Genomic DNA, 19,726 nt, shown 5'->3' with positions numbered 1-19,726 from the left:
AATTTTGAGTGGTTGTGCTTCAAATGTGTTTAACTCTTGCTACTCGTGCTTACCATTATTCAACACAAGTGCATCTCAGTGCAACATGTGTTTTAGTTAGTGAGAATGTGTTTGCAAGTTGTGTCTAACAAAAAGTGCTCATGGTTTTGCCAAAAGAGTGACTGATTCAATACATGGGTTCAGGCCGCTAAGAATTTTGGTTCAGACAATAGGGTTTAGTGTGTAACAACTGAGAAATGCTGTAATCATGTACTTTAAGGGCTTCTGTACTAAACATAAAAGCAGCATATTTATACATGTAGTAACCAGGTAACTTCAGGTGATAGGAAAGGCCTGTTATCAGTTTCTTTAATTTTTTGTTTTTGTTTTTGTTTTTTACACAAACATTGTTTAGAACATGTTGCCTCAGTAAAGAGTAAAAAGACATTTTTTTCCCCGAGACATTTTTCTTACAGGTTGAAGATCAATACACAAAAAATTAGCTTTGTTCTCTGAATAAAAGAAGATAAATGATCCCATTATCACAAGAAAAAGAAGTCAAGATCTCGAGGTAACGATATAATTAACTTGTTATCTCTAGAAAACAGAGAAAATATGATGTATCTAATCATGTCCTTTTAGGCGTTTCTGTAAGAAATAGATATGTGCAGAATTTCTTTTAACCCTTCTGTTATGTTGTGGGTCAAATTGACCCTTCTCAAAGTCTATTTTAGGCAATATATGCCTCCAAACCAGCTAAATGCAGCATAAAAATCTGGGCAGCATGTGGCAGAAGAGGAGTCATGTTAATTTATCAACATCACTTCATAAAAAAAAAAAATTAAAGTTGTAAAATAAAATTAACAAAAATCTATATCATGTAAAACTATTGTATTTATATTTAGGGCTTTCCAATGTACATTAAAAAAGTTTTAACATGAATTTGAATGAAGATCGACTGAGTTATCCTCTTTGAACCATGATCTGTGAGAATTAAAGAACACCAATGGACCAAATCTTGGTTTAAGTGGTTAGTAATGGAGTTAAAAACTAGATTTAAAAAGTGTGTATTGGGTTTTTTTGGATAATTGAATATGCCCCGGGTCAAATTGACCCAGGAACATTATTGCTGTTCCAGAGAAACAAACACAACAGGAGGGTTAATACTTTGTAGAAAATATCAGTTACAGCAGAAATAATCACAACCAAGACTCTACATCCTACGGAAGCCCTAAAAGGACATGATTAAATACTTTATATTCTCTCTATTTTCTCGTGATAACCAGTTAATTTCACTTGATTTCTCAAGATCACAACTTCTTTTTCTTGTTATCTCAAGATAACAAGCTTGAGATAACGAGAAAAATAAGACCAGAAAACTGAATAAACTACACAAGCCCTAAAAGGTTATGATTAAATACATTTTAAATAACAAGTTCATTTATCACCAGAAAAATAAGTCCAGATCTCGAGATAACAGATTTTGTTTTCTCCAGATCTCGACAAAATGAACTTGTTTCCTTGAGAAAACGGAGAAAGTAAAATATGAATCATGTCCTCAGGACTTCTGTAACATCCAAGACGATAAGATTTCAGCACATAAAACATGAGAATTAAATAATGTTTTTAAAAGAGTAAAATAAAATAAAAATGTATAAAAAGAAACAAAGTGTAGAAGTATTTCTTTCGTAATAACAGACCACAAACAATACAGATTGCTACATATTAGTTTATTTTATCCAGATCCTCCAATCAACAGGTGTACAACAATTCACTCATACATCTCCAGTTGAAACACATTTCATTAAATGTGATAAAAATGTACATCATATATAGCATTGATATGAAAATACTGACAATCTTCATTACAAATCTATACTCTAAGATTTATCCGGCAAACAGAAATCATTGCTCATCACTTAAAAAAAAAAACCTGAACACGAAGCAGAACGCAGCCTGTGTCCAGGTCGTGCTAATACAACTGTTGCCCTCCCATAAAACATATCGATTTCATATTGATTAATTCACAGTATGTATAAAAAAAAAAAAAAAGTCTGAACTGATTCTCATGTTGTCAATAAAATCAGCTCCTGAAATCATCTCCTATTCAGCATCATCTACCAAAAACAATCATGAATAAACAAAGTATATCTGTTATAAAAAATAAAGTCATACAATGTGTACACAGAAGGAAAATATGTAGACACATGATTAGAGAATAAATAACAAAGTCGCTGTGGTTACAATCCCAGTGTCCTGTGGTTAAAATTAGAAATCAAGTAAATAAATTAACATTAATTTCTAAAAGTCGTCCGTTTAGAGTACCAGTCATTACTGTGTCAGATCCCACAACGATCCAGTGTACCAAGACAGGCAGACAGAGAGTTCCTTACACATGTAGCATGAAATACAGTATTTTTATAGAATACACCTCTCTGAGCAATTTCCTCCTTAAAGGTGATCACAAACAGGATTTAAAGCAGCGCCAAGGAGCATCAGTCGGTAGATTCAGATCGACTCTTAAAAGCTCTGTAAGACAAGTCAGTTGATTCAGTACAGCCAGAAGTAAAATCGAAGGGCGTCAGAGTTTAAGGGCCTGTGTTCATTCACAATTCAGCAGCGCTTATTTTCTGCACGGAGCCAATTCAGTTCAGCGTTTTCAGCATTCATACCCCTTTTCCACTGAGGCAGATTCAGGGCTGGTTCGGAGACGGTGCTCAATGGAGAACCAGTTTTTAGTGTTTGGACTGTGAGAGAACCGGCTCCCGGCCAGGAAAACAGGTTCCAGAGCAGCACCAACTCTTTGCTGGTCTAGAACATAGACTGTATAAATAATGGATGTAGTCTCCGTGACATCACCCATCTGTTTCTGAAGTGCTGTTTTGAAGCCAATCGTCAGAGGCAACCATATTGGAAATGCTGAACTCAACCTAACTTCTGTTGAGCTAGTGTGAGGTACAGAGGCGGGCTTTGAGCCTCCTCGCCAACAGCTACAGTGTTCCCGCCTGTCAATCAAGTCAGCTGTGCCTCTCATGATGGAAAATTGTAATCTTAATATCTTCGAAACTGCTGCGTTATGAAATATTCACCCTGTACAGTGTGTGCCGATAGAGCAATGATCTATCCAGACTACACTTGTTTTTTGAACCAGACTGTAAACTTGTTTATTTCTGCTGTAAAGATCGTCCTTTTTGAATTGGTGTGTATGTGGTTTCCGGTACTTCCTGAGCCAGCCTCAAGTGGACACTTGATGAACTGCAGTTTTTAACAAGTTGCAAGTTGAACCAGTTCGGAACCAGCGCAAGCACCAGCCCGGAACTGGAAGCAGGTCAAAAAGGCGTATCAGTGTCCTCAGTGCACATACCAGCGGCATCGGCTGTTTTATGTTTTGTGTCTTTACAACACCGCCATGCATGTCAATGTCACTTCTCCCTAATGGACCAATCAAAAGTGAGCTGAGGTGAGTGCCAGTGAGAAGCAATCTGAATTTAAGGTTGTGCTGCCAGCGCATGAACGATAAAATAGTGTTAGTGGACACAGGCCTTTAAAGTTGTTTTTTTTAAATAGACCAAGTTGATCTTTTAAAAAATATCTAAATAATATAATCCCAGTGTTTTAAAAAGTCCGGCCTCATCATTAAAACAAGCATCACAGCCTCACTGGGTCCTTAATAAGAACAACAACAGGAATGCTTCTAACAGACCGGAGCTGAGTCAGACAGGCCTCACCTTAATCAAATACAGTTAATGAATTCATTTGTTCCTACATGTGTGTTTGTTTAAATATTACTCATTCCGATGACCTGAATGTTGACACACAAGCAATTTCTCCAGTATCAATGTGCGTACTGACCCTTTACAATCCTCACCTCTGTGGTTCTGTATGCTAATAGTGTTTCAGTCCAGCTGTTTTACATTCTCCCAGTTTGTTGTTATTGGAATTCAATGAGGATGAAAATGCAAAAAGAGAGATGTTGCAGAGATACTTGACAGAAAACTGTTGATATGGACACGTCAGAGAGAGAACAACAGATGAGTATGATGTACGTAACTGACATGAGATGTGGCATGTGGAGTCACAGTCCAGCGAGAATTGAGAGGATGAAAATTAAAAGACATTCACATTTTGTCGTTTGAACGCATGCAGCAGGAGATAGCCCTTGCTATGGAAAGAAGAAGTGAGTGCAACATGAAAGGGAGGCTGACTCTAATGTGATTTAATCTCCTGAAATGAGTTGCAACTTTTCATTTGTTGGATAACTACCAGTCAAAAGTTTGGAAACACCTTCTCATTCAAGGGTTTGTATTTATTGTAATGATTGTAAACATTGTAGATTAATACTGAAGACATCAAAACTATGAAAGAACATATATGGAATTATTGAATGAACAACAAAGTGTTAAACAAAGCAGAATCTGTTTTATATTTTAGATTCTGTAAAGTAGCCCCCTTTTTCCTTCATGACAGCTTTGCACACTCTTGGTATTCTCTCAGTCTGCTTCATGAAGTGGTCTCCTGGAATGGTTTCTAATGAATATGAGCCTTGTCAAGAGTTCATTTGTAGAATGACTTGCCTTCTTAATGTGTTTGAGACCATCAGTTGTGTTGTTCAGAGGTAGGGTTAGTACACAATGGATAGCCCTATTTGACTACTGCTGTAATCCAGATTATGGTAAAACCAGATTATTTCATAGTTTTGATGTCTTCAGTATTAATCTACAATGTTGAAAATAATTAAAATAAATAAAAAACATTGAATAAGAAGGTGTGTCCAAACTTTTGACTGGCAGTGTGGTCACCTGTGTGTGAAAGTGTTGAAACGAAGACAGACAAACAGAAACATATTCACATAACATCAAATGCAGGCCTCGTGGTGGAAGAGTTCAATTGCTCCCAATAATGATGGAAATGGTTCTTCGTTCACTACAAGTCAGTCGTTCATTACCACAGGTAAAAGAGCGGGATAGGCTGACACTCGGTTAAAGCTGCTGTTGGTAGGAATGGTGTAAAAAAGGTTACTTCTTTTTGCTGGGTTTGGAGAAAAGGTCATAATACCCATCTGTACTCATCAGTAAGTGAAGTAATATGAGACTATTGCTAAATCTCTGTGTTTTCCATTGCCTGTATCAAGCAATGTTATTATTCCCCTCATTCCCGTTATGACAGACCAATCATTGCTAATCTCCAATCCTCTGTCCTGATTGGTTAAGGGGCGGCCCCTACTACGTCCTCCGATTGGTTATGAGTCCGGCACTATCATGACTGCACACACCGATCTGTGTTTGGGGGCTAAGAGGAAATCTGGTTGGGAGGGGTAGTGTTGACATTCGAAGTCCCTCTTCTCTGAGAAGATGTTTACTCTGTGACTACCAACAGCAGCTTTAAAAGCATCCAAGCTAAAATAATGGACCCGAACTTGTTTCTTAGGCGGGCCCTCCCTTAAAAATACTAACATTATTGCGTATCTCAGCACTTGGTCGGTTGTTGTGGCACTGCATCGGGTGGAAAGTACCGCAACTGTGCAACCAACCACACGCTGTGGTCCACTTAGGGTAGGAAGGTGGTCACAGTATGGTGCAGGGGCGAGGGCAAGGCCAAAAACAAACCACAGATTGTCGTTAAATGTAAGAGCTGAAATGTTTCAGTGAGATAGTGTCATGGAGAGCAGATTAACCCGTTCATAGGATGTCTGGGTTCAGCTGCAGAGAAATGTGGAGGATGTTGTTTCTGATCACTGCCCTCTAGTGGAAGCTCGACTTAACACCAGTCTGCAAAGTAAGAGCCTCTGAGGGTGTCTACACTTCTTCTGCTGATGTTTTCGTGCCTGTAGACTCACAGGGCTTCCCCACTATGGCACACATGTGGTCATTGGCTTCGGGTGCAGCGGTTCACATGTCAACATGTTTAAAACTACAAGCTCAATGTAGAGATTAAACATGTACACTGTTCATTGTGCTTCTCAGTTGTTTGACGGTGCAGGATGTTCCCTTGTCTTATGTTCGGACTCCCTCGAGTGTGTGTAGCAGTGTTGAAGTGGTTCCCAGTGTTTCGTGTGAAAGTCCAGTCTATAGAGTTATTACAGTGCCGTCCTCTTCCAGACTCCGCCTGTCCGTTGCTCTCTCTGGCGAGGGCGTGCTGGAAGCGGCGTTGGTGTTGCTGAGTGATCCGCTGCTGCCGCTGGCTGGCAAGGTGCCGTTGGCGTTGATGGAGAGCGTGGAGGTGGAGGCGGAGCTGGCGGCGGCGGTGCGGAGGTTTAGGTGGGGCTCGTAGCGAGGCAGCGACGGCATACTGTAATTGGAGGCGGCTCGTCTGATGGGCTCGGCTTCTCCTCTCGCGTCGATCACCAAATCTTCGTCGTCTTCATCGCTGTCCAAATCTCCAACAGGAAAGTTCTGGATGATGTGCGTCGGCATGGAGGCGGCCGCGCCGACCCCACCCTGCGAGTAGCCGTAGTAGCTGGCGCCGCTGTCTGAGGAGCGTCCTGAGCTCCCGGATGCGGTGCCTCCTCCTCCTCCACCGCGAACAACATTGTTCCGCTGGTTGGCGGGCTTGACGGTGATGATGAGGTTGTGGCTGTTAGCGATCATCATGTCAGTCACTTGGTCCAGAGACTTCCCAGCCACCTCAATACCGTTCACCTCCAGTACCTCATCATTGACCGCCAGGAGACCCGTGCTCTCGGCCAGCCCCCCGGGAACCATGCGAGAGATGAAGATCCCTGGGACCTTCTCCAGGCCCTGTGGAGTCACCCGCACGCTGGAGCCATCCCGGATGTAGAAGCCCAACGGTTTTTCCTGTCCGTGCTTGTAGAGGCGGACACGTCGGTGCGTCTCAGGCAGGATGTCCACGTCGATGATGGAGGAGACGGGGCGGAAGTCCCGAGGGAGGCTGATGATCACCGGGGCTTTTTTTCTGGCTGCGTCAGGCCGGAGAAGAACTGCAGAAAGCACAGTGTTCTTCTTCCTGGTCAGTGAGTCGGTACCAAACGTGGAGTAATCAGCCTCCTCTGCAAAAAACAAAAAGAGGAAAGGAGAGAAGAGGAAGAGAGGACAAAAGAGGAAGGAGAGAGAGAAACAAAGAGGACATGCGTTAACAAAAGCTGATAAGCCTTCCATTAACATCACTCGAGGCCTATTACACATGAAGCTGTAATTCAGGATGACATCCTGTTGCATCACGTCGTTTCAGAAGACTGAATTATTCTGAGTAAAGGAGCCGCTCTCAGCCTGAGGCGGCCCTGCAGGGGATCTGTGCAGAACACACGCAACACATCGATCCCCAGAACCCCCTTCAAGGCAAACTGATGCAAAAAGCCACGCCGGCCGAGGGAGCTGGGAGTCAGACTACCAGCCTGTTATCAGCCCTCCGTGGCTGCCTGCTGCACGTCTCTGTGTGAGGGGATGAGGTGCGTTTAGGATGGAGGGCAGAGAGGATGTACTGAGCTCTTAAGAGAGAGAATGAAGAGTTCTCGATTTCAGTCTTAGATTTGTTTCTTGGGTTTCCTGAGTGTTTCCTCCTGTAGCAGGCCTGACTTTATATCTGTTGGTCATAAGGTGCTAACGACCAAGAGTTCCGGGTCTTTTAGCCCCCAGAACTATTTAACCCAGAACTAAAAGGTTCCTGTGCCCCCATTGTTGTCTGCGTTCCCACCGTGGGCTGAAGTCCCGGGTAGATTGTGCAAATCAGGCCAGTGACGTATGGAGAAAAAAAAGTAAATGCACTACACCACCAGACCAGTAGAGGGCAGTAAAACAAAGAGGAATGCCATTCATCACAGATGACACCATAGAAGCAGACAGACAGGCAGGTATCATTATGAGCAACACAACAGATAGCCTGTTAGCATGAAGAGACTCAGCTGGCGCTGTTTTAGATGGTGCTATATTTCATCACAGATGGATTCACTGAATCAACACGTGAGAGGAGATAAGCGCGAGTAGCAAAGACGTTTCAACACGGCTTTAAAATCCTTTTGAACTCAAAAAGCTGTGGCAGAGATCGGCTGGTGTTTTGGTTTAAACAGCGACCCTGTTAACTGGAGACTTTCAGCCGGATGCATCCCTCATAAACGTCTGTAGACGATCATTAAATATCTGATAAGGATATTTAGAAATCTTAATATAAACTAAACTAGTTTGCATTCCCAGGAACTCCCTCTGTGTTTCAACAGCTGTGTAAAGTCCACAAACACTGACACGTTCAGCTGAAGGTCTCCAGTTTACAGGGTCACTTTTAAAACCGGAACACCGGGAGAGACGCATTCACGGTGGGCTGAGAGAAGACTACTGTTACAAGCTGCTAAATCAAGAGAATCACAGCTTCTTCTTTTGAAAAGTACACACACATACAAAAAAGATAGAACAAATAAAAACTAATGAAAGAAAGAGAAATCAAGTGAATCACAGATGTGTGTGATGATAGTGTGGACGGCGGGAGGAATAAAAACACTGCAGTTAATCTACCAATCAGACATGTTCAGCATTGCAGGCCCTGCCCCCTGAAAGTCCTGGGACCTTTGAAAAGTACTACCCCCCTAGCAGGGTTTTTTTAGGGGGGAGATTATCTACCCCTGAACTAAATTTAGACCCTGGGTACACCGGTCGAAACGCATGTAGTTCAGGGGTAAAGTTCCTGCGGTCGAAAAATGCCATCAGGCGTCTTATTTTGCCGTTGACCTGGTTTGCCTGAAAGAGTGACGGATGTTCAAAGGGTGTTTTAACAATGATGATAAGGATCATTCTTTCACTTCACTAAGTGACTATGATATTTTTTCGTTGATCATTACCTAAACACGGCAGAGAACAGGGAAACTACTTGTTCTGCTCAAGTTATCAGAGCAGGTTTTACACGGTGTTATGTGCCAGACTCCGTCCCCACCTGGCTCAGTCACTTCCTGGATTCTCTCCGTCTCTTCCTGGAACATGATGTGGATTAAAAAATATGACTCATAATAATAATTTCAGGATCTGTTGGACACAGATTTTTTGTCAGGCCTGGCTGTTTCATTTTGTTTCTAGTTCATCAAAGCTACTGAGTGTGTTTCATTGAGCGTTGTAATAGAGGATAAAAGATCACATTTGAACTGAGAAGTCACATTTCACCTGCATGAGTCAGCTGGGCGCTAAGAAAACCCGCCCTCTTTTATGCTCTCCTTTAAGAGTAAGTGTGAAACATCATGACTGTAGACTTTAACCCAATATGGCTGATATTAACTCCAGACTAACCCGGTAAGAGAGGGAGAAACTGGACCTTGGCTCTTTAATAGTTAACCTGCATAACACGAGCAGCTAAACATTAACATGTCTGATTCTTTTCTTCTCACTCCCCTGCTCCATGAACACTCTTTTTTTATATTTCTGTTGTTATTTTTATACATCTTTCTTTCAGCTGTCTTGAACTTTTCACTTCTTCAATATCCCTCTTTTTTACAGCGCTCTGTAAACTCTGTTTTTAGATGAAAGGCTCTATAAATAAACTGAATATCTCGACCTGAATACTCCTCCCCTCTGTGTGTTTGTCTCTTTCAGTGTGTATGTGTGCGTGTGTGCGTGTGCGTGTGCGTGTGCGTGTGCGTGCGTGCGTGCGTGCGTGCGTGCGTGCGTGCGTGCGTGCGTGCGTGCGTGTAGTCCAGGGAAATATCAATTCAGGTGGTTGACAAAGATTCCAGTTCTCAGGTTCAGGTACGCGCCCCACCACTCCCCTCTCCATCTCTAAAACCAAAACAAAGGATCATCTGTCCCGAGAAAGAGCGAGAGTCTCGCGTTTCAGTTCCCATGAGGCATGAGTGTAATGTACGCACACTTACTATATCTTCACTCTGCTTATCTTCACATACACTACCAGTCAAACATTTGAACACACCTTCTGATTCAATGGTTTTTATTTATTTTAATTATTTTCAACATTGTAGATTAATACTGAAGACATCAAAACTATGAAATAATCTGGTTTTGCCATAATCAGGATTACAACAGGAGTCAAATAGGGCTATCCATTGTGTACTAACCCTACCTCTGAACAACACAACTGATGGTCTCAAACACATTAAGAAGGCAAGTCATTCTACAAATGAACTCTTGACAAGGCTCATGTTAATTAGAAACCATTCCAGGAGACCACTTCATGAAGCAGACTGAGAGAATACCAAGAGTGTGCAAAGCTGTCATGAAGGAAAAAGGGGGCTACTTTACAGAATCTAAAATATAAAACAGATTCTGCTTTGTTTAACAATTTTTTTGTTAGAGCTAGGGTTGGTACCATCGACTGTATAAATAATGGACGTCACCCATCTGTCCCTGAGCGCTGTTTTAAAGCCAATCATCTGCGGACAGGCATAGTGTGACGTAAAGAGGCGGAGTTTGAGCCTCCTAGCCAACAGCTATGTGTTCCCATCTGGGAGTCAAGTCAGTCATGTCCTTATTTGGGAAAAACTTGTAATCTCAATATCTTCTGAACTGTTAGGTTAGAAAAAATTCACCCCCCATACAGTGTGTGCCGATAGAGAAATTAGCTACGTAGAGCCAAGCCGTTTTTGATCCAGGCTGTAAACATGTTTATTTCTGCTGTAAAGATCGTCTTCTTTGAATGGGTGTGTATGTGGTTTCTGGTGTTTCTGCAGCCAGCCTCTAGTGGATTCTCGATGAATTGCAGTTTATAACACTTCCGCATGGGCTTCATATTTTAAGACCGGAGATTGCCGCTTGGTTGGTAGTCACAGAAAACTAGCATGAATTTGAATGTAGCATTTCCTCAGGACTCCGTCTAACCCCTCCCATGACGCCCCCGCTCACATGCACGAGCGCCGCTGATTCATGAGCATATGATGGTGACTGATTCCAAACCGGTCCTCAGCACATTGTTTGTGTTTTGCACTATGTCAACTCATGTCTCACTCAGCGGTAAGAAAACACCAAAACATTCTCATAGTGAAAGTTAAAAACACAAACAAACACGCTTTGCAGGAGGCGGGCAGAACGGGATTTGATTGGTTTCATCATTTGGCTCCTGATGGCAGGGATTGGTTGGTGTTTTCCCAGGTTTACTCCAGCTGTAGATAGCAGCTTTTTTTACCTCTTTTTTAAGAACACATTATGTATTGATTACCATCGGGACATAAAGATCATTTTGTGGATCTAAATCTGACTACCAACCCCAGCTTTAATAAAATAATTCCATATATGTTCTTTCATAGTTTGGATGTCTTCAGTATTAATCTACAGTGTTAACAATAATTAGAATAAATACAAACCCTTGAATGAGAAGGTGTTTCCAAACTTTTGACTGGTAGTGTAAGTAAAAGCAAATACAGCTTCATAAGAATGTATGAGGTCAGAATAATGAGTATTAGTGTCATTACTGAGCTCTCTTCCTGTTTAAACTGTTTTTCCTATCGCTGTCATAAAGAGGAGCATTATGCAAACCAGCATGAAGGTGGATGTTAAAAAGCACCAACACACACAAACACACCTCCCTCCTCCGTATATGACACAAGGACATTCTCATAGCGCAGTCATGCAAACACAGAGTCCATGCTCCACATCTCTTTTCTGTCTTCTTTATCACGACTCCTTTTCATCTCCGCCATCCCTCCATCTCCAGCCAAGGAAAGAGATGAAGCTAACAATAGAGTTGTAGTTGGGGAGCGAGCACAGGACAGGACGCTCCCTCAGGGCCACTCTCAGGCACAAACACACGGCGAGAGATGCTTCAAATTGTTTATGCATGCAACTTCCTTACCGCTGGGTTTGTACGCAGGCTGCACCCACACATGGAAACATAGAAGCACACACAAGCAGGACGCTAATTAAGACACACACACACTGAGCAGTGCACATGCATGGATAGGGTTTATTCCTGGTTACTGGTGATGCCTGATCTCTAATGAAGTGCAGCGCTGAGAAACCCAATACCCTGAAAAAAGCATAGCTACATTATAGCTCATTAGAGCGCTGAAGCAAAGCTCTCAGTCTAATTGGTTGCAAAGACCTATAGGCGATGCATGGTATCAAACACACACACACACACACACACACACACACACACACAGTTCCTCTTTGTGTAAGGAAAATTACCTTCTTTGTTTCTGCTTTCATGAAGGGAAGTAGAACACTATTAGATGAAATGTTACAGCTGAGGCGCCATGCTAAGTTATATATATTTATATTTATATTCAGAGTGTGGAGTATTTTCAAAAGCACTTTATCAATAAAATGTTTTATTAATTATATAACAAAGTGCTGTATTTGTCTGCTGAAGAGACGGCTTAATGACCTTTGAATGGCACTGAATAGAAAGAATAAGGAAGACTTCTTAACTCGTATGAAGAGTGCTATGAAAACAAAGTCTGATCCACTGATAGAGTGACACGGGACTTCCACCAGATCTGTGTCTGGTCCGTCTACGATCCGCTGCGGTCCTGCTCCGTACTCTCTCATCCGTCAACACCCAGCGGTTGAGTTTTCAGACGGCAGCACGGAGCAGGACCTCCGGACAGCTGGAGTCATGTGACCGAGGTTTTCCCGCAGTAATTACTGAATCAAGGATTCTCCTCCTCCTCTCCTCATCCATGTTGTCTTTCTGGTCCTCTGAAAACCTCTGACCTGTTGACTCCAGGCCTGGCTCCGCTCATCATGACTTTGGTTTGTTGTTGTAGTTAAGTGAAATACGATCTGGTGATAACACAGAGTGTTTTATTCTGAAAATTAACCGGATGTTTTCATTTTGTTTTGGTGCCTGACTTCCTGTCCCGCTCCATCTGCTCTGTTGAGATTGATGCATCGTGCTCCTGCATCCGGCAAAAATAGAAGTCTTGTGTCTCTGATCTGGAGGGCTCTGACCTGCTGGATCAGAGACAGACGGAACACAACGGAGTGGATCCAGTGGAAGTTAACACATTGACTGGAATAGAAACCTATCAGATCAGGTGCTGTGACGGATCGGAGACGGACTGGACACGGATCTGGTGGAATTTGGCCGTAAGACGTTGATCAGATACAAGCTTAGAGGTACTAATTCTATGATTTAATTTAACAAGTACGGATTAGATTAAGTTAGCTCTAAATGCTTTGTATCGTCAGCCCTAATTACTCCCCTATGATCAGTGGTGGACAAAGTCCACGTCTTGATCACTTAAGCTAGAGTATAGATCCTCCTGGTCAAACATTACTCCAATACAAGTGAAAGTTGTTCAGTCAGATTCTGACTTGAGTTAAAGTCCTGGAGTACTTGCTTTTAAAAATATCTCTAAACATATTTTCACAAAGCATGAGGTCAGTCAAGAATGCATGGGTGAACATTCTGCTCCGTTCTGTTTCTCTAGAAAACATGATTTCATATCTAAAAAGTCTACCATGAAATATAAACTAAGTTACTACAAGCACAGACAAGTTTACAATGTTCATCTGGAATCAAAGCAGTGTGTCAGCTCCAGACCTCCACATGCTTTCTCAGGTTAGATGCTGATGTTTTGGAGGCTGTGATGAAGTTTGTGTGGTAAACAGATCAGAGATTTACAACAATACAAACAATCATTCTTTATTTCAAAACCTCAAACGTGGGTTTAAAATATGGCCGTGGTGCTCAGGTAGAGAATCATCATCCTTCTTAGTCATAGCCATCATCACCACGACTAAATGAACGACTGATCTGAAGAACGTTTGATCTACGCTCAACCCAGGTACGGCTACACCACTGAGACAAACCAAACACAAGACCACCAACAGTTTACAGTCTTTGGGATCTGATTTCAGAAAAGAAGATTCATCAGCTGACTTCAAAGATAAAGTAGAGAGTAACTAGAGCACTGATAGAAATGTAGAGGAGTCAAAAGGATGATATTTGTCTTTAAATGGAGTAAAAGTAATAAGTTCCCCAAAAAATAATACTCAAGTAAAGTACAGATACTCAAAACATGTACTTTGTTACTGTCCAACACTGCTGATGATACGCTCTATAGCATTTCACAAGTGGATGGCATTCTGCTTAATCATGGAGTCCATTACTTTCAAGGTACCTTTGATCATCTGCCACCACTACACATTTTTTTTAGGTTACTATTTTGGGCCTTTTTCTCTTCATTATTTAGGACAGCTGAGGAGAGAAGGTTAATGTGGGGAGTAGAGGGTGGGGGATGACATGCATATCGACCATTCACACCACACTCACTCTCTGATGGTAGAGGCTGCTATAGTAAGAGAACATCAGTGTTAGATAATCTCATTCATACACATTCACACACCACTGAACAACAGAGGGAGCAGTTTGGGGTTCAGTGCCTTGCCCAAGGACACTTCAGCATGTGACTGCAGGAGATGGGATCAAACTGCCAACCTTCCGATTGAAAGAAGACCCACTCTACCCACTGAGCCACAGCAGTCCTATACTTAATTATATGTGTGTGCGTAATAACGGGACAGTTCTCACTGGAATGTAAATGACAGGGGAGTGGAGTTTTAGTGTTTGTTGGATGTCGGCCAATCAGCCGGAGTAGAGGGGAACAAGGGGAGTGGAATCAGGGCAGTCGGTGAGATGTGATCACAACAATAAAAAGAGCAGCTCGAGGGTGAACTCAGTGTATGAAAAAGTGCCTCCATCAGGCAGAGGGGGGGGGGGGGGGGGTTAAAAGATGCAGCGAGGGCAGTGCAGGATGTTTGAAGATACACCTGCAGTGTGGGAGGGGCTTACTAAAGCAGAATTCACAAACCTCCTTGAATCAGAACGTAATCCTGGGCTCTGCACTCATCATGGCACTGCACAGGACAGGTATTCCAAATATGCAGGAGCTGCTTTGACTTCCCACACTTTGAATAGAGTCAGTGAGGAGGGACAGGAAGTGGAGCAATGGAGGAGAAAATGACAACCCAACACACACCGTCACAAGTGAGGACACACGCAGTGATGCTTGGTCATTCCTCTGTGTAGTATGTAACACACACACACACACACACACACACACACACACACACACACACACACACACACACACACACACACACACACACACTCACACTCACACACACACACACACACACACACTCACACTCACACACATACACTAATGCAGCTCTATCCTGCCATCAAAGGGGACTAAGACAACTGTGCCTAAGGAGAGGAAACCACTTCATCTTCCCCAGTGCTCCACTCTTTACACACCCTGGATGCCTGATGATCTCACTCTGGCTGTAGAGAGTTTATGTTAATGTGAAGGCACACAGAGCACACAGCTACTGAACCCACTCACTCAGTATGAGAAATATTTAAAGAAATATTCTCATAATCATAACCATACTCTGTGAACACATGTCCCATGTCATGCTGGTGTTATCCCCAAACAGAATGACTGAAAATATGTTCCTCTATAGTTTGAAAAATACTGATATTAGCTCTAAAAATAAGAAAGTAATGACACAAATAAAATGATATAAATGTTTTTAGTACTTTTATTATGAGGGCACTTCTGAGTATGAGTGTGCAGGAGTTTAATCTGACTACGATAATAAGAAACTGCCTGTTTCTTAAAGGGATAGTTCAGTTTTTTAAAGTGTGGCTGTATGAGGTACTTGTCAAAAGTAAGTATATATTCGTAGACAGTGTAATTAATGGACGTAGTATCCATGACGTCACCCTTTCGATTCTGAAGCCCTATTTTGAAGCGTTCACATCTGCCAGCTACGAAAGAGACAAGAATACAATCAAACTTAATATGACTGATTCTGACAGTGAACACAAGACTTCATTTAAGATGACATATTGTGACTCAACAGACCAAAAGAGAGAGGGGAAAAACTTCTGTAGTAATCTTTGAGTCCATACCTACGATACTAAGAGAGCAAAGAAAAAATATTTCAGGAATTGTATGAATCAGACGATACCAGTGACTCACATACAAAACCAGAGAAGCTGAATGGAAGGGCCCCTCTTAGTCAGTTTCTGCTCTCATTGTTCTTTTTATTGCACGTCACAAACCATCATCCACTCAATATGTTTACCTTATCACATTACACTGTGTTATCTGATGAAGGTCAAGACTGAGCTGTGATCACAAACGCTGCTGCCTTAATAAAAGGGTTAAAACCATACATTTTACTTTAAAGAAATTAAAATGTCAAACTGAGATGCAGAATTATCTAAATTAAGAATATATCAGTGTGTTGGAGAAAAGTCAAGGTGTATCAAGTCAATGTGTTGTTTGCAAAAACAAACAGTCCTTCTGAAGTCAAAGCAAAGCATGAAAACTGTCTCGAGCTTACACTTACATTGACATCAGTGTTTGGGTCAGACTTTCCTAGAAGTGTCTCAATCACATGGCCTGCAGCTGTTGATAGTCTAGCTTCTGATAGTTCCTGTTCTCCAGCTGTTTCTCAACAAAGGAGCCAAGCTGACTGAGATCTCCTGTGGATAACATACTTACTAATGATGATGACAGGGACCTCATACAACCCCACTTCTAAAAATAACTGAACTATCCCTTTAAGGGAGCTTGGTTTCCCATTATTGTAAGACGACTGAAAGACTGTGACAACATTAATTTCAAGGAAAGAATCCTCTTTTAACATATAATTCATGGTTCCACAAACAGAATGTTTTTACTACTTTTATCGCGAGGGCACTTTAAAGTTTGGGTCAACCATTCATAAATAAGTACGAGTTTGCAGGATTTTATTAACACTACGATAAGAAGATACTGATAGATGGTAACTGTTTCTTAAAGGGATAGTTCATTTTTTACATGTGGCTGTGAGGTAGTCGTCATTAGTAAGTAAATTACCGTAGACTGTGTAATTCAGGGGTTCCCAAACTTTTCAGCCTGCTACCCCAAAATATAGATGCCAAAGACTTGCAACCCCCCACTGTCCCTCAAAGTGATTTAAAGGTGACATATCATGCAAAATTGACTTTTTAATGGTTCTCTACCTGAAATATGTTTCCCTGGCATGTCTACAAACCCCCCGAGAATGAAAAAAATCCATCCTGCCCCTGTTCTGATTTCTCCACCTTTCTGTAAATGTGTGTGAAACGAGCCGTTTCAGACTTCCGTGTTTTTGTTACGTCACAACAATATCCGGTCTGTCACGGAGTCAGAGCTCGGAGCTTGTTCAGCCCATAGACTGTATAAAATAATACTGAATCCCCCCTCCGTTTTTCACTACCTGCACAAATGTGTGCTAACAAGGAGCTTAGGAGGGAGGCATGCTAGTTGTAGGCTGTCTTAATAAACACAAAGGTCGGTTTTACTCCCCACGTCTGCAGATTTGAAGATCTAGTGGATGATTTTTATTTGTCATGGATAAGTGCTAGCGCTAATTAGCATAGCTACATAGCTACATGTTCATAGCTGTAGCTGTAGCTGTGTACCAAGACACACGTCGACATACTGACAAATAAAACAACAAGAAACACAGAATCTGTGATCAATCCTTCAGAAAGGTCCTGCTGCCTTTCTGGCAGAGGTCGGTTTTACTCCCCACGTCTGCAGATTTGAAGATATAGTGGACGATTTTTATTTATCATGGATAAGTGCTAGCGCTAGTTAGCATAGCCACATAGCTACATGTTCGTAGCTGTGTACCAAGACACACGTCTACATAGTGATAAATAAAACAACAAGAAACACTAAATCTGTGACCAATGGTTCAGAAAGGTCCTGCTACAGGCGCCTCTCCGTCAGGATCAGATTCTGGATCAGATTCAGAGGGTTGAAGTAACGCGATCTATGAGCAGCCGTGTATATTCAGCCAACATGTAAACATTAGATCAACGTGCCGCAGAGAGCCGAGGCACATCCACTTCCGGAGGGGGCGTGGTCAGAGAGAAAACAGAGTGTTCTGAGGAGGACTGAAGAAAAGGACTTTTCAGGCAGACCAAAATCTGATTTCAAAGTGTTCTTTTGAGGATAAACTTTAAAGACATTTTTTGGGGACCTCTTAGACCAATATATATTGATGAAAAAAGCGTGATATGTCACTTTTAATGTGGCTTCATTTAGCTGGTCTGCAGAAAATGACCCTACCTATATGAGCATGTGTGTGTGTTTCCTGTGCTGTTATGAATGAACCTGCTGCTACTGATGCTTTTGATAGTTAACTGTTCACTAACTCTAAACTTAGGAGTCATCTGGCAAAAAGACAGGCAGAAAACTCATTACATTTTATATTTTCAAGGTTTTATTTCAAGTTGAGCTACTATTTTTGTTGGTATTTTTTACTATGACGGGTAAAATGTACTATTTTTAGATAACTTTAAAAAAAAAAACATTCTGGAAGACATCTCACAACCCCCTATTTGTTCCCGACCTCCCAGGAGGTCCCAACCCACACGTTGGGAATCTCTGGTGTAATTAATGGACGTAGTCTCCGTTACGTCACCCATCTGTTTCTGAAGCCCTGTTTTGAAGCCGATTGTCAGCGGGTGCTATATTGATAATGCTGAACTCAACCCAACTGCTGTCTGAGCTAGTGATAAAGAGGCGGGCCTTAAGCCTTTCAGCTAACAGCTAGAGCCTGCCTGTCAATCTAGTCAGCTACATCCTTATTTGGGCGAAACTTATAAGTATAATTCATGGTTCCACGTGATTTGAAGGTGATAAAGGCAGCCAGATCTCAAACAAACTAGAAATGCAACCTTAGTATCAGAATGTTTGGAAAGCCGAGGACGAGCCCACATGAGAGAGATAGGAGACTAGCACAGTGTCCTTTTCATCACCATATCAAACTGACTTTCTGTGCCAATCCTGTGTGCCTACCTCTTCCGCTTTAGCTGGTTGGAGTCTCCACATTTAGTTCATTGATATCCGTCACAATGTAAACTTTAATTCACTTCCTCCCCTCTTATCTCTTCTGCTTGTTCCTGCTCTGACACTGATACACCCCCCTCTTTAGTAACAGCTCCTCCCGTGGTTATGCATCATTACTATCACAATGATGCAGGATGACAAAGCCTTCAGCTTTTCTTGTAACATAATGATCCCTGACGACAAGAAGAGACACCAACAATCCATTATTTCCTGGTACTTGCACTGAGAGCTGTGTCAGGGAAACCTGAGACTGTGTTCAAGTGACACAACAAGATCAGAACGGAGCGACATGCCATAACTACCCAGACTCCAACTACTGCTGCTGCTGCTACAACTGTTACAGAGGTGTCTGCATTTAGAGGGATATAATAATGACAAAGGTAGAATAAGTAAGGGATAATGTATGCTTAGCAGGTTGTTATGGGAAAAAGAATCCTGACAGGGTGAGACAAGAACCTGACGCAAAGTCAAACATCATCCCACTTATTACCCGGCTACTAACTTAAAATACAAACACGTTGTTAAAAACATGATTAAAGATGATTTTATTGATTTAAATGATTTATGTTTACAGTTTTTAAAAATAGTCCCAGTGATTCCTCGTCAGTGATCGTTCCATGGTGATGGATTCTTCTCTGCCTGTTGTGGTGGATTGAACATGAAACTGTCCTCATTCAGCTCTCCTTCTCTGAGCTCTGCGGTTCACACACCTTTAAAAAGAAACTAATGTCACAATTTTGAACCCTGCTGCTATCATCACCACCACTCATGGTTTAACTTTCTTTGGAGAGATCACTAACCTAAAGTTTCTCTCACCTGCTCCGCTCCTTCATCATATTGATGGACAGGATCCAAGATGAAAACGTCTGTAGCCTGCTCATTTAGCATGCTAACCAAAGCTAACGGTTTAGTCACATTGTTTACCAATATGATGCTAACGGAAGCTAACGGTTTTAC

At 41.9% G+C, this 19,726-nt stretch overlaps 1 protein-coding gene across 1 annotated transcript in view; it reads right to left on the bottom strand.

Moving 5' to 3' along the window:
• Positions 1-5,274: 5,274 nt before the first annotated feature.
• The window catches only part of pard6b (par-6 partitioning defective 6 homolog beta (C. elegans)), a 37,484-nt gene continuing 23,032 nt past the window's right edge, over positions 5,275-19,726 (bottom strand). Inside the window, exon 3 of the mRNA XM_034695628.1 lies at positions 5,275-6,985. Coding sequence (XP_034551519.1) covers positions 6,045-6,985 — 941 coding nt within the window. The 3' untranslated portion in view covers positions 5,275-6,044. The remainder of the gene's footprint in view (positions 6,986-19,726) is intronic.

This window comes from Notolabrus celidotus, chromosome 11 (assembly GCF_009762535.1).
Source record: "Notolabrus celidotus isolate fNotCel1 chromosome 11, fNotCel1.pri, whole genome shotgun sequence".
Lineage (NCBI taxonomy): Eukaryota > Metazoa > Chordata > Actinopteri > Labriformes > Labridae > Notolabrus > Notolabrus celidotus.
Note: the sequence above shows the minus strand (reverse complement) of the source record. Positions and strands in the feature narration are given on the sequence as shown.